The following is a 16,312-nucleotide window of genomic DNA, read 5'->3' as shown; positions in this document are numbered from 1 at the left end:
CTTATCTATCACTTTCTGAATGGTTCCTGTTGGCTTTTTTAACTGTTGCTGCACATTGAGCAGATATTTTCAGAGAACTATCCACAGTGACTCCAAGATCTTTCTTGAATGGTAACAGCTAATTTAGAACCCACCATTTAGTATGTATAGTTAGGATTATATTTTCCAACGTGCATTACTTTGCACTTATCAACCTTGAATTTCATCTTCCATTTTGTCACCCAGTTTGTGAGATCCCTTTGTAATTCTTTGCAGTCAGCTTTGGACTTAATTATCTTGAGTAATTTAGTATCATCTGCTAACTTTGCCATGTCACTGTTTAACCCCTTTTCCAAATCATTTATGAATAGGTTGAACAGAACAAGTCCCAGTACAGATCCTTGAGGGACCCCACTATTTACCTCTTTCCATTGTGAAAACTGATAATTTATTCCTGCCCTTTGTTTCCTATTTTTTAATCAGTAATTTATGAGAGGACCTTCCCTCTTATCCTATGACTGCTTACTATACTTAAGAATCTTTAGTGTGGGACATTGTCAAAGGCTTTCTGAAAGTCCAAGAATACTATATCAACTGGATCACCCTTGTCCACATGCCTGTTGACACACTCAAAGAATTCTGATAGATTGGTGAGAGACGATTTCCCTTTACAAAAGCTGTATTGACTCTTTCCCAATATATCTTGTTCATCTATACACCTGATAATTCTATACTATACTTTGCTATAATTTCAGCCAATTTTCCTGGTACTGAGTTTAGCATTACTGGCCTGTAATCACCAGGATCACCTCTGGAGCCTTTTTCCAAAGTTGGCATTATATTAACAGTCCAGTCATTTGATACAGAGACTGATGTAAGCAATAAGTTACATACCACAATTAGTAGTGCTGCAATTTTATATTTGAGTTCCTTCAGAACTCTTGGGTGAATACATCTAATCCTGGAGATTTATTACTGATTAATTTATTTATTTGTTCCAAAACCTCTTCTACTGACACCTCAGTCTGGGACAGTTTCTCAGCTTTATCACCTAAAATGAATGGCTGAGGTGTAGGAATATTCTTCACATCCTCTGCAGTAAAGACTGATGCAAATAATTCATTTAACAGATTCTCTGTGATAGCCTTGTCTTCCTCGAGTGCTCCTTTAGCAGCTTGATTGTCCATTGGCCCCAGTGATTGCTTGGCAGGCTTCTGATGTACTTAAAATATAACTGCTTTTTCGTTTTTGTTTCTTTTGCTAGTTGCCCTTCAAATACTTTCTTGGCCTGCCTAATTATATTTTTACAGTTTGCTTGCCCGAGTTTATGTTCCTTTCTATTTTCCTCAGTAGGATTTGACTTCCAATTTTTAAAGGCTGCCTTTTGCCTCTAACCACCTCTTTTACTATGCTGTGGCACATTTTTGGTCTTCTTACTGTTTTGTTTTGTTTTGTTTTTATTTGGGGTGTACATTTAGTTTGAGCTTCCTTGTTTTTGTGTAGTTCCCCTTTTTGAAGTTAAATGCTGCCGTGGTGGGTTTCTTTTGCATTTTCCCCTTTACAAGGATGTTAAATGTAATTACTTAATGGTCCGTATTACCAAGATGTTCAGCTATATTCACTCCTTGGAACAGATGGTGTGCTCCACTTAAGACTAAATCAAGAATTGCCTTTCCCTTTGTGAGTTCCAGGACAAGCAGCTCCAAGGAGTAGTCATTAATGGTATTTAGAAATTTGATCTCTGTATCCCATCCTGAGGTGACATGTGCCCAGTCAATATCAAGATAGTTGAAATCCTCCATTATTATTAAATTTTCTGTCTTTGTAGCCTCTCTAATCTCCCTACGCATTTCACAATCACTGTCCCCATTCTGGTCAGATGGTTGGTAATATACTCCTACTGCTGTATTCTTATTATTCAAACATGGAATTACTAAAGATTCTATGGTACTGTTTCATTCACTTAAGATTTTTCCTATATTTGACTCTGTTTTCTTTCACATATAATGTGCTGACCCCCACAATCACACCTACTCTGTCATTCCTATATATTTTGTACCATGTTATTACAATATCATCATTCCAGCAAGTTTCTTTGATGCCTGTTATTTATATCAGTGTCCTCTTTTAATACCAGGCACTCAAGTCCACACAATTTAGTATTTAGCCTTCTTGTGTTTATATACAAGCACTTACAAAATTTGTCAATATTTACTTGTCTGCCTTCCTGTGATGTAATTGAAAGGAGCTCTTTTTCATTTGACTGCTTCTCTTTGGTTCTTACCTGTATTTTATCTACTTCTATCCTCTCCTCTTTACTATAATATAAAGTATCCCCGTTCCGATGGGATGTATCTGTCTGAACCATGTGCTACACTGCAATTGTTGGCTTTCCCCCAGCCCTTAGTTTAAAAATTCCTCTATGACCTTTTTAATTTTATATGCCAGCAATCCGGTTCCATATTGGTTTAGGAGGAGTCCATCCTTCCTGTATAGGCTCCTCCTTTCCCAAATGTTCCCCAATTCCTAATAAACCTCTAATAAATCCCTCCCCACTGTGACCACCATCATCTCATTCATGCATTGAGACCCTGCTGTTTTGACCGTCTAACTGGCACTGTACAAGGAATTGGAAGCATGTCAAAGAACGCTACCATGTTTAATTAATGTTTAACAGCTAGGAGATATTTACTCCATTAAACTCATTAAATTATACAATGGTAACGTCACTTCACCACCCTTCAGTGTGTAACTGATTAGTTAAACTAACTCCATATTCTTATGGGCTATAAAACTCTTTGTCCGCATGGAAACAAAATATGCTGAAGGAATGAGCTTTTTAATGCTAGATGCCTTCAGCTATCTACGAAACAGTGCAAAATAATGTACATTAACCCACAAAAAAAGCAAGCATCAAATCCCAGTCCCAATGAGGAGTCACAAAACTCCCATTGACTTCAGTAGAGCCAGGATTTCACCTGAGGGCCGATAGTGCCCAGCAAAAAAGTCAACTGTCAGGCAACCGGATTTCTGGAACAAAGGTTCTCCAGCTGACACTAGCCTTCTCTTCTGTGATCCCTTTTCCAAACTGGACTCCTCTGAGTAAAGTTTCTTTATCTGATAATGATCTGCTTCACTGCTATGAGGTAGGCCATTTCCCATTCTGTGGTGTAGACTGTTTCCCTCTTTAATGTCTTCTGACCAGCACATGACCTCTCTATAACTTACTGGTCCACACTAATTCAAACTAATGCAGACTTCTAGAATGCCCTTATTCAACATCCTTTACATTTTTACTAGTAAAATTCATTTATTAATTTTTTAGGAAGTTCTTTTACAGTTAGAATGATTTTAAGTTATAATTTATACTCTAATGTAAAATTATCTTAGATCTGTTACTTTCTGAGGTAAAGCAGTTGCATACTAGTTTCAATTATAATACCTTGTTTTCACTTACTCAGTAGACCAACCTCTGAGCTCCTTATTCAAGACCAAATTCTACTCGGCCCTTAACGAGTGCACCATAGCGGTTGGGGAGCATGCGAGGAGCCTTTCCCATTGCATAGTCCTCACAAAGGACAGGCAGAATTGCAGCCTCTTCACTCTTTGATACAAAGGGCCTACTGCCTCGTTACTCCCTCGGGGTGCTCTGTGCCCCAAAGGGGAAGGGAGAAAATCAGACCATGTCTCTATCCTTCCCCCTCACGACAAACTAGCCAGTAGGGTTGGCCAGGCAGAGGAGGGAGAGGAGTAAGCTTCACACCTAGAGGGGTATAGTAGCAGTCCCCAGATTCTTCCTGAACACACAGGTTCAGGTAGCTGTTCCCTGAAGCAGAATGCTTCCTAGTGGTCCTGAAAGATGCAGCTCCCCATCACCTCTTAGTTGTATGGGCTGTGCCTAAATGGCACAGTCAAGCTTTCAGTTGTTATACAGGAAAAGCACTCCGATACTACAGTGCTGAGTGTTATAGCAAATCCATAGAGAGAGAACTCAAGCAAATGTATCTGGCCAGTAACTCTCCAAAATTTTTAGGCTGAAATTTTCCATGTTTGGTCTCTGCCCAAAAATGATTTTTTCTGGACCATATTTGAGTTATGGTACAGTGGAAAAGGCATACTTTTCCCATTCTAAACATTTCTGTGCACACTTTTTTTAACCAAAGCCACACCAAAAAAGGTTGAAGTTTGACATTTGCCAACATCCTATTGGTATGTTTGGACACGGGGAATTTTAAAAAATAGCTGTTGAGATAGGACTTCTGAGCATGTTTAGGGAGAGCTGCCCCCAGCAAGATATTTGCAGTCCATAATAATGTTATTGAACCTACAAAATTATGAACAATATAACAGATGCTGCTGTTATTATTATTAAGAACATAAGAATGGCCATACTGGGTCAGACCAAAGGTTCATCTAGCCTGCATCCTGTTTTCCAACAGTGACCAATGCCAGGTGCCCCAGAGAGAATGAACAGAACAGGTAAACATCAAGTGATCCATCCTCTATCCTTCATTCCCAGTTCTGGCAAACAGAGGCTAGGGACACCATCCCTGCCCATCCTGGCTAATAGCCATTGATGGACCTATCCTCCATGAATTTATCTAGTTCTTTTTTGAACCCTGTTATAGTTTTGGTCTTCACAACATCCTCTGGCAAAGAGTTCCACAGGTTGACTGTGCATTGTGTGACTATTCAAAGGTTAATATTGTTAAGCAAAGGCATTTTCTCTTTAAAAATAAGCACAAAACTGAGGAATATAAATGCAAAGGCCTTCATTGATGCATTATTAAGACAACACAGTTAAAATCTCAAAAATCAGGAAATCCAAAAATTAATATCAAGATCCGCTTTAAACACAAGCATAGCAAATGCTCTCTCTGGTAGTTCCACTCTGCAGCTCCGAATATAGTCCAATCGCTATCTCAAGCAATTATGCCAAAGGGGAAGACAATTCATTGCCTGATTTTAGCCTTTATAGCAACCTGGGGCTTCACATTTCATAAGGCTGGCTATGCTTATGTTAATTGCACTGTAAAATGCATACAGTCCAAATTGGATATAGTGACCTATTGTGGTTATAACGATTAATTTAGATTATCATGTTCAATTTCAGCACACTGATACTGGCTGCAGATAAAGGGGCTGCTTGTGGGGAGCTAACAGTGCCATATCTCCCACGCTTAGTAGAGTCCATGTTCAGATTGCACCAAAGGTGGCAATATGGCCACAAACAATACCCAAACGAGCCAGTGAGAACTAATGAAACACTGCAAAAGCCTTGTCTAAACTCACAACACTCCTCAAAACCAAAACATTTTGAGTAACTGGCTGTCCATTTAAAACCTGGATAACAAGGGAGAAAGTGATGTCAAAACACCCCATGCTGGACACAGCTCATTACATGCGTCGCTATGGCCTAGTGCTGATGCAGGACAACAGTCTTGCAGCAGTAATGGATAAAGTAGATTTCACAGTAACCAAAGCCTGGCTCAGCCACTGGAAACTGTGACACAAAATGGGTTTTTAATGAATTCATGGAGAGAAAGCAGATGCTGGAAGAATGAGACTTGCCTCTCCTTCTGAGGGACTCTGATAAGCGGATGTAGTTACAATAGCGAGGAGACCAGGCTGTTTTTTTGGTGGATGATGGGAAATCAGCCAGTAACTTTTAAAGGTCCTCCTGTCCCTATGGAATAAAAGATTGGGGGGTCACAGCTATGCTGTTCTTGAATGTGTGTGGAACTAATAAGATATGTACTCACATTGTGGGGATTTCAGCAGTTTCTTATTGTTTTCTTTGGAAATTCAATACACCTGTGGAGGTTAGAAAAAACAAGCCTGAATGATTGCACTTGAGTTTGGCTTAAAATAAAAGAGAGGGATGGAGCTTGGCCATCAAATTTGGGAAAAGGAGGGGATTGCCCTTGTGACAAACTGCATTGTTGGACAAAGCACAGAATTTTCTCTTTATAATATGAATATTGTTTTCCTGCCTGCACACTCAACAAGCTTTGCACAATCCTGAGGCCAGAGCAGCATGCAGGCATTAAAAATAACCCCATTTTTCACCCTATGAACGAAAAGGTTGGCTGATGGGATAGCCTTGGGTGGAATTCAGACTGCAATGAATGTTGCTTGGCAGGTAGACTTACAGACTGTACTCTACATGATTTTATTTTGTTTTCACTACCAGGTTGTTTTCATGGTTGCTATTGTTATCCGTTTCTTGAAGCATGAATTCATGGTCCACTTAGTGGGTGGAAACAATCCTGAGGACACTATTGATGAAAATATCCCTCTACAAAGGCACTGAAACAGTTTCGCCTATTTGGAGCCCTAGCTAGGTCATAGTGAAATTACTGAGGAGGTAGCAAATGCAATGCTGTAAGATAACGGAGACCAGATGCATAAGGGGCTGGAGACGTCTTCATGGATCTTTGCATGGAGATCCCTCATACATGATTCCTCTACCTTTCAATATAGAAGGGGGAGGATGACCACCCCTGCTGCAGTATTTTCCCATTTTGTGGCTCTCGTGGCTCAGCTCCGTGTTGATAGAGATTCAGGAAGTTGAGGCGGATCAGAGGACCCACTGTGCTCAGTCCCTTGTAGACCTTCAGAGTTTCCATGTGAAATTCTGGGAGTAGTAAATAGAGCCTGGGACTGTATTAGTCCTTTAGGGTCCTCTTTGTGGCTAATGCTGAGAAGTTACAGGGTAACCCAATCATAATGGGAGCTTGGCCCTGATGGGGGCTATGCTGTGAGGGAAGGAAGGACAGGAGAACCAGCAGAAGAACAGCTGTCCCTGCAGATTGACTCCTGTCTGCACATGAAAAAGGCCTGTTGGGGAGCAAGGCCTCCATGAGGAAAAATTCAAGAAACACTCTTCGTTGAACCCTATAGAATTCTGACTCTTCCCAAGTTTTTCTAGCACTGAGGGAATCGAGAAGAGATGAGACTACTGAAAATGAGGAAGGATCTTTGTTTACAGCGATGCACAAGGAAATAGACGTGTACAAATCCACTGTGCTATGGAAATGAGGAAAGAACAAGCACGCTGTGACTGTCACTCACTCTCTGACTTGAATTGCTCTATTGTAGTTTTCTGGAAGGCACTTAAACAGCAGAAGAGCTTTAAAAAGAGTTAACTAAAACATGGCACAGAAACGGAAATCAGAGTGGCATATGTTAATTGATGTCTGCACCACTGGCTAGAACTAGTTACAATGGCCATTCAAATATGGATCAAATAACACATTTGTCAACAATCCTTGTAATCCAGTAATCATCAGAGTTTACTGTAAAACATACAAGATATATAGTGGGGTGACTTATGTTGTGGCTGCAACCTTAACTTTTGCATTTCCTAACTTTTTGTGACATGAGTGTGAAACCTTTCACCTTTATGTTGCACTAACACAGGAATTTTTTTGCACTGCTCTGCATGTTTACATATATGTGCACACACAAATACGTAAAAAACATACATATGATGATATGATACCATGATTTTATTGTTTTTTGTGAACATTACTCAGAAATGGTGAAATCTCATGAGTGAATTACGAAGTCATCCCAAATGAGTACAAATAAAACCCATCCCAACAACCACACCACAACGTATTCTATTTATGCTGGATATTTTACAGAAAAACAAATTTTAAAATATTTAATGGCCTTTAAAAAATTATTAGAGAAACTTTTTACATCCCTCTCCCTGTAAACCCGTGCTGCCGGAGCACCATGAAATCAATTGTACAAGCTTGAAGAGGAAGAGAAATTATAATTATAAACTTTTTAATAGTTCTAAAAACAATCTAAAATAGTTTGCAGGCATGCTCGATCACAATATATTGGACCTAAAAACTAAAACACTACGATCAGTTGAAAAAAAAAAAGACGAAAAAGACCAGGAGGGTCACAGTACATTTCCTTTAAATATTCCCTTTCCAAAGAACCTCAACATAAAATGAAAATCCCTAGGTGGTGCTTCAACTACTTTGACGCAATCCAGTGCTGCTTCCTCTTTGGAACAGAGTAGATGCATCACATGAGCAACTTCTGTGCCAACTTCTTTTGACCCAGATTCTATTAAAGTACCAACCTTTGATTTAAAAGCAAATTCCTTCCTTAAAGATAAAAATTATTGTATGCAGCTTGCTATGGTAACATCCTGTCCCTCCTCTTCTCCTGACCTTGGTAAAATCAACGCACTTGATCCTATTCTCAAAGTTTTATAAGTCTCCTGAATTTCTGACCCAAGGTCAGAAAGAACGATCTCGCTGCTGGAATGCCACTTTCATGCTGATAAAATTTGCAAATATAACACTATATATTCATAAAAAGAAAAGGAGTACTTGTGGCACCTTAGAGACTAACAAATTTATTTGAGCATAAGCTTTCGTGAGCTACAGCTCACTTCATTCAGTTGAATGCATCCGATGAAGTGAGCTGTAGCTCATGAAAGCTTATGCTCAAATAAATTTGTTAGTCTCTAAGGTGCCACAAGTACTCCTTTTCTTTTTGCAAATACAGACTAACATGGCTGCTACTCTGAAACTATATATTCATACAATCTACTGGAGCAAACATGCCAACTATCCCTAGGTAAAAAGAACAGTCTCTAATTTTTAGCAAAACATTTAACATTTTACCCTCCAGAAATCTTAGTCCAATATTTTAAAGGAGTTGAAAGGTACAACCCTATTTTTATTTCCCACCAGTCCCTCTTTCTAAAGTTCAAGTGCTGACATATATCCTATATATGCAGTAAAGAGGTTAGAACTAACAAAAACAAGGATAGTTGGAACAGGTCCTTATTATTTGACTTTCTGAGCTAAATCTTCTTCACATCGAAGTAAAAAAAACTAAACTCCCATTCGCTTCAATGGAAGTAAGATCAGTGTATGTTGTCTTCTCCGTAATCACTGGCTTTTGGCGCATTATAGAAATTTCAGAAGCTTTTCAAGCACTCCCTAAAAGGTACATGCAAGAGTGTAAATCTATGATGAATGCAATTTTCTCATATCAATTCCAGGTAAGTATTCAGTGTTTAATTCTTTGCCCTTGTGCTCTTGATATTATTTTCATGCTTATGAGGAAATTTTAATAATTTCATTTTAATATTTGGCTCATTACCCTGAGCCCCATCATGTAGTTCTCCCTCAGGCAAAAGTTTGCAAGATGGGGCACTTTTAATATGTTTTAATAATTGTATGTATTCCTTTGCAACAAGAATACTTCTGCTTTCTGGTACAGCACAAAAGGATGTTTTCAAATTGTATTTTTCTCTTGTGTGGCATCTAAGATAGTTGCTAAGTCTTAAAAAGAAGATTGCTGTTTTATGTAATAGACAAAATTATATTTCTCTCTAACTTTATTAAAATCAGTGCACCTGTAAATCAGTTTGGTTCAGCCTAGCTTTGTATAAAGAATGAATAAAAGGACAATGGGACTAGTGTGGCGGCCTTTTCTATGAACATGCATTTGCTAGTAGCATGGTGATACCTTTTGCTTCCATATTCATCCTAAATAACAACCTGTCAAATGTAGGAAGAACCTCACCCTCAATACTCTTTTTACCAGCCGTAATCCTACAGAAACACGTGGCTCTGTTGCAAATAATTCACAGCATGCACAGCTAGATTTGACATTGCTGAGATCTCTTTAAGGGGAATGAATGTGACTTTGCCTACTGAATAGCATGTTTGTCCACATTTGGCCTCTTTAAGAGGCAATTGGATCAGAGCAGACTTTTAAAAATATCAAGTTGACATTGACTTTCTGTTTTCAGACTTTGTAACAGTTCTTGCTGGCCATGTCCCAAGAAGCTTTCTTCCTACTTCCATTGCTTCCCTGCTGCTTGCTGATTTAAAAAAAAAGTTTTCTTGTGCAACTTGAATACTGTAAATATATGTAAACAGCATATATGGATTTGTGACATCATGCTTGCTTTTAATGGCTTTACAATAGATTTGAGGACAGAGTATCTATTTTAGGTTAGTGTGAAGAAGCTAGTCATATTTATTATTGTTTTGTTTTTTCTTTGCAGGCCCTTAAGGATGATGATGCTGAGACTGGGCTGACTGATGGGGAAGATAAAGAAGAACCCAAAGAAGAGGAAAAACTAGGGAAAATCCAATATTCTTTGGATTATGACTTCCAGAACAATCAGGTGTGGAACAAACAGCCAGTGATACATTGCTGTGCAGGTGAAAGGAGACTGCAAAAATACAGACATGCAGAGTAGATACTCAGCATTCTAGCTTGCACTGAAGAAAATTAGAAAGCAAGTGTGAAGCTTTATGAAACCATTCCTTCTCCATTTATGTTAAGGGTACACTGCATTTCTAATCAAACTTTATGCCAAAGTTTTTTCTTATTATTATTATTATTATTATTATTATTATTATTTATTATTTATCATTTGTTAACTGTTTGTATTACAGTATCGCCTACAAACTCCAATCAAGATTGGGCCCCATTGTGCTAGGCAGTCTATGAATGCATTGTAAGACAGTCATTGCCCTAAGGAGTTTATAATCTAAACAGACAAGACAGACAAAGTGTGGGAGGGAAAATGGAGGCACAGAGAGGCTCAGTGACTCATCCAGAGTCTCACAGCAGGTCAATGGTACAGTGGAGGATAATCTCCTGACCTCCAGTGAAATGGTCTATACATTGGCCCATGCTGTCTCTCTAATTAATTAGAATTCCAGGCTCTCTTATCTAGTTCTGTCGGGTTTAGCAGAAACGTACAGCCTGCTAATCAATCCTTAGTCTGTCAGTGAAGTCCAAATAAAAGGGTTCTGCCCTTAAGAACTCTGCAGGGAGTTGGATAGAAAAAAATCTCCTATCTCCACTAATACCACCACCTGAAATTTGGAGGCTGGAAATTGATACAATCGAGATTTGGCTGCTTCTCCAGACTATGAACGGGAACAGCAGCCGTGACCCAGTGCAGACCACCATAAACGTGGAATTTCAGGGGCGTGGATCTGTTTTCTATGGACCTGCTTCTCATGTCTTTCACCACTCCCTGAGCTTGCCCACATTCCTCTGCTCTGCCAGGCATGGAGTGCAAAGCTTCCTTGTTTGGTATCTGCACTCTTCAGTCTCCACAATTTTCATGCTCATATGCACAAGCACACACTAATTTGAAAAGGCTATTTCATTTATTTGGGACAGAAAACTCCAAAGAATGTTTCTTCTCCAAGTTATTGTCTTTGGGTGAACTTTTCATTTGAGAAATCAGATCAAAGGTTTGTTGTCTTTAAGGCTTTTAGTCAGAACAAAAAATTAGTCTCTATTTAGGGAAAGAAATGAATATTGACTGAAATTCCTGTAAATTTCTTCATCTAAACTAACTTCCATATGTAGTTTGCAATCTATTTCCACTAACATACATTCAGATTCTTTATCCAATGCTCTTCTTGGCATAAAATATATTTGTTTCAGTAGTGGAGGGGGGAGTATAGGCAGAAATTAAGAAATTCCCTGTATCTGCAGGAGGACATTGCATAAGGCTATGTCCCAGCACTATCAACTATATTCCCCAAATCATTTTAACTAACGTCTAACTGCCACTGCTTCTGCTTTTCAAAGCCAGAAGCAACAAGAATTCTGAAGTCTTTCTAGAGCCTATGAAGGAACTTTTTCCTCAACTCCCCAAGCAAACCCTGTAGTAAGAATTCTCTGCCCTATACTCCTTTACCTGGCCTGTCTTCATCACTTGAAATCCATAGGAAACTTTAGAATCTTCAAAGGGCAGAAGATCTAAGGGAGAAAAAAGAAAGAATAGCTGCAAATCTTTTGTGATAAATAGATCTGAGATCCCATAGAAGATGAAAATAAACTTTCTTTGTGAATTTTATTAAGGAAATGCCACATTGAGTTTGAGAACTAAATTTTCCAAAAACAAAACAATGTGATTAAAAACCATTTATTTCTTTTCCTCACACCACATCTTTGATAGTGTGCCATGTTTAATTAAGGTGCGAAATTGTATTTGTTGTGTGTTCCTATTTTATTCTGCTGCCCTAACTCTAAGATTAAATTTCCCTTCTGAGCTCTGGTACTTCCTTGGATGTTAGTGGTGTGATGGTGCAGCAAAGTTGCATGGAGCTGGAAACTGGAAACCCAATTACCATTTGGTGTATTCAGCTGGGTTAAAAATGGGAACAAGCTGACCAAAATACTCTTTCAGGCATGATGTTTGTGTTTTAGAGCGCAAGCTTTTAAAATGGAAGTGAATTCCTTTTCCGCTCTGTTAACTGTCATAGGCTCATTTTTCACTCTTTTATATGAAAGATTTGAGGTAGATTCTGAGCCTGTCCATGTATTTATGAACTATTATGCATCTAGAATAGCAATGAGAAAGAGAAGGGAAAGTGCCGAGTAGAGGTAAAGGAAAAATGCTTCATGGAGCTTAAGAAGGTAGGAAAGCACATATGACACATTGTGAATTTAAAATAGGCAAAAATAAATCCCACTTTGAAGAATCTGGGAGAATACAGTTACTTTCCCAGGTGAGAATGTAGTTGTTCCAATTGCTTGAGCTCCTATTTTTAATTTTTACATAACTGATCTATGAGAACAAAGAATGTCTTGTGGTAAAGGCACTGGATTGTGACTTAGAAGGATCTGCCTGGGTGTCCCAGCTTTGCCTCACATTTCCTTTGTGACCTTGAACAAGTCACCTAGGCCCAGAGTTTTAAGGTATTTAGGTATTGCTGCACACAGTGTTGCAACGTTTAACTAATTTAGGAGCCTAAATCTCTTATACAAAAAACGATTTAGGCACTCTGAGTCGATGAGATTTAGGCTCCTGTGTGCCTAAACCCCTTTATGCTCCTAAATCAGTTAGGCATTACAATGAAGTCTACAAAGATGGCTAAATGCCTTTAAAAATCTGGGCCATAAAAACTCTTTGTTCTCTGCCTGTAAAATGAGTTGGCAAATACTGCCTTTCTCTAACCCTTTGTATATGTTGTCTGTTCAGCTTGTAAGAGCTTCAGTGCTGGGAGTGTCTTTTACTACCCGCATGTACAGCGTTTAACAGAGTAGGGCCCTGATCTCAGCTGGTTCTCTAGGGGCTACTGTAATACAAATAATAGTCATCGTCAGCTCTAGAGCAGGACATCCATCTTTCTGTGACTGAAAAAAAAAGATATTGTGGGTAACATTATCGAAAGTGCCTAGGCCTGGGTATTTAAAGGTATATAGGCATTGCTGTGCTCAGTGTAGCAACACCTAATTGATTTAGGAGCCTTTCACATTTTGAAAAGGGATTTAGGCACATAAGTGCTTAAATCCCTTTTAAAATGAGACTTAAGCTCCTAAATCAGTTAGGTGTTACAGTGTTGCACACAGAAGTGCCTAAATACCTTCAAAAATCTGAGCCAAAGTGCCTTTACCACCTGAGTCTATTTTCAGAAGTGATTTAGACACTTAGAGTCTATACCTCATTGACTTGCAGTCACTTATATGCCTTTAAAAATATTACTGTTTAGTGCCTAAGACCCATGTTTGCACAGAGAAATAAATGTGAAGATCGCAAGACCCACTTTTTCTGTGAAAATTCTACCCCATACCAAAGATTTGCATTTAACTTTCTTGTTTCTTTTATTAGGTAGTTTGGGGATGGTTTTGGAATACAGATTTCATAGTCAAAATTGCACATTCATGATTGTTTAACAAAGTATTTTCTAATCACAGTGCCCTGCACAGAAAACGAGTGCACAAGCAACTATAGCAATTGGAAACCTATTTGATTGCAGTCTTTTTTAAAAAAATGAATTTCATATTTAACTGTAATCAGCTGCTCTTTAAAGAGCCTCTTTTCTGCTTAAAAACACACTGCTTACAGTCTCCTTCCATAACTGGTTTTATGCAGTCTATAGCTTTGCTCCGTTTGCCTTTTGTGGAGAGGCTCTTGAAAGGATGGTAGATGTTTTTGTTTGCTTTTTTCTTTTAAAGCTGAGCAACAAGCGAAAAAAAAAAGTAGTAATGACCGAAAAATCTCCATTTTTGACTACAGAAATCTTGTCTCTTCAGTATTCTGTTCTCTCTCTCTCTCTCTCTCTCTCCTTTCAGCTTTTGGTAGGGATTATTCAGGCAGCTGAGCTCCCTGCTTTAGATATGGGTGGAACATCTGATCCCTATGTGAAAGTTTTCCTGCTGCCTGATAAGAAGAAGAAATATGAAACAAAAGTCCACAGAAAGACCCTTAACCCTGTCTTCAATGAGCAATTTACGTTCAAGGTATTCCTTTGATAATTATTTGGAACTTATTTCTTTGCTCATTACATAGAGTAAAGTTTCATCTCATGCTCAGTATTGCTCATGTCTTTGTTAGTTGGTGACCTGAGGCACAGTGGATTTTTCTCTTGCAGAAACCTTTGAGATTCAGTTTTGTGATGAAAAATGTAGTCACATTGGGCCAGATCCTTTGAGGGTATAATTAGACTTAGCTTCACTCACTACAATTAAGCTATGCCCATTATTCTAACTGGAGGACTGGCCCATACCTTGTAGTTGGAGACTACTGCAAAATAGAGTGACACTTTGACAAAGGTATATGTGAATTTCACTCAGCTAGCATTTTGCAACAGTCTGATTTATGAATTCTGCTTTACTACTCCTTGTTCCCCTCCAAAATAAATTAAAGCATGAACAAGGCATATGGATGAAGGGAACAAGTAAGAGATCACTCTTGCTCGGTTTTCTTATATCCTGATATAGTAATGCTTTACCATGCTACTTTACATAAGAGGCGAAATCATGACCCCAGTTTACAGGGCACATATTAAATAAATGTAGTTAAGGGTTTGATTGTAAAATTTCAGCAGCACTATTAATAGTGACTTAAGAAAATTCTAGCCATGCTGAAAGTCCAGTTAAATGTAATAAAGAAGAATCAGGGAACATATTTCAAAGGGATTTCCTAATGCATGTCTTACTTCTGTTACTTTAGGCTCTTCCGTGTATATGCTCCGTCTTATAATGACAGCTCCAGTTTGAGAACAGGAACAATAAGAGACTCAGGCTATGCAATCACTCAACAAGAAAGATATCCCCAGAGGTCACAGCCACTACTGCATACATAAGTCTGTTTTTCCCCTTGAAGATGTTCATAAAAATAATCCTTTTTTGGGACATTTCTTTACTGAGCTTTCCTATGAGTGTATTTAAAAGAAACCAGAGCTATAAATTACAGATCCCAGGTTAGCATACACAAGAAACAACAAACAAATTTGTCATCTAACAGGAAGACACAGTGAATAAATCAGAATACTCACTCACAGGCAGATAGTGTCCACTTATTTTAAGTCACGACTTTAATAGTCACATTTTGGAACCCAGAAGGAAGTGTATGCTGAAATCTTTTGCCTAACAAGCTGTGATTGAGGTGTTTAGGGGCACCACAACACAGTACTGATAGTGGTCTAGATCCTGCAGTCTTTACTCAAGCAAAACTGATGGTGGTTTTGCCTAAATAAGGACCGTAGGCACCGGCTCAGTGGTATAGCTGCTTTACTTTCTGCAACCTCAGTAGTTTGTCTGCATGGCTGCATACATGCATTGCTTTCGGGTACTTCAACACAACATGATTTTATCTTGGTTTCACTGCTTTGAAGGATAAAAGCAGCTGTTCTTTGAAATACCCACGACTTAAAACATTCTAAAATCTTAAATTAACACATTTATTATCATAAATATTAAAAGGCAAAAAATGTAACCTATACAGCTACAACTTGCCCAGAATGCATGGAAATGGGAATCCAACTGAATGGGATTTATTCCATTAGCATCTGGAGGTAAAGTGCTGTTGTAATTTAAAGGGTTCTCTCTGGAGGGAAACCCAGAAACAATTTCTTGGCGGTGTTCGGTGGAATAACTTCTCAAAAAGAGAGAAATCTCTGTGTTTTTTCTGGGCTGCTATCCAGTGTCTCGCAAAGAGAAAAGTTCACCTCAGTATCTCAATTAGTGTAAGTTTTGCCATTGCCTTCACTGGTGTCCAAATTTCATCCTTTGTATTGTACATTGCACCTGGGGGGATTCTGCACTACTGCATGCGTGCATAATTAATGAGCTGTGCAGAGTTTTAATTGTTTTGTGCAAGAAAAAGCTTCTGCTGAAATGTTGCTGCAATTCCACCTTTTGCCCACCCAAGGGCAGTGTGGTGCAAGAACAGCAGCAGCTCCCAGCAGAAAATAACTTCTGCAATTCCTCCTTTTCCCCTCCAGAGCACGTTGTGGCACTAGAACATAGCGGCAGCTCTCAGTCAGCTAGGGAAGAGAGAGAGCCCGCCTTCTTCACAGCACCTGTCAGG

General features: G+C 38.8%; 1 protein-coding gene across 3 annotated transcripts in view; it reads left to right on the top strand.

Moving 5' to 3' along the window:
* Positions 1-16,312, top strand: part of SYT1 (synaptotagmin 1) — a 507,893-nt gene that overhangs the window by 381,566 nt on the left and 110,015 nt on the right. For all 3 annotated transcript variants that reach the window (XM_084617798.1, XM_084617797.1, XM_084617796.1), the window contains 2 exons: positions 10,031-10,153; positions 14,074-14,241. In XM_084617798.1, the coding sequence (XP_084473924.1) occupies positions 10,031-10,153; positions 14,074-14,241 (291 nt within the window). The remainder of the gene's footprint in view (positions 1-10,030; positions 10,154-14,073; positions 14,242-16,312) is intronic.

Source organism: Lepidochelys olivacea, assembly GCF_965140295.1.
Source record: "Lepidochelys olivacea isolate rLepOli2 genome assembly, chromosome: 1".
NCBI classification, from domain to species: domain Eukaryota; kingdom Metazoa; phylum Chordata; order Testudines; family Cheloniidae; genus Lepidochelys; species Lepidochelys olivacea.
This window is presented reverse-complemented; position numbering and strand designations above follow the sequence as displayed.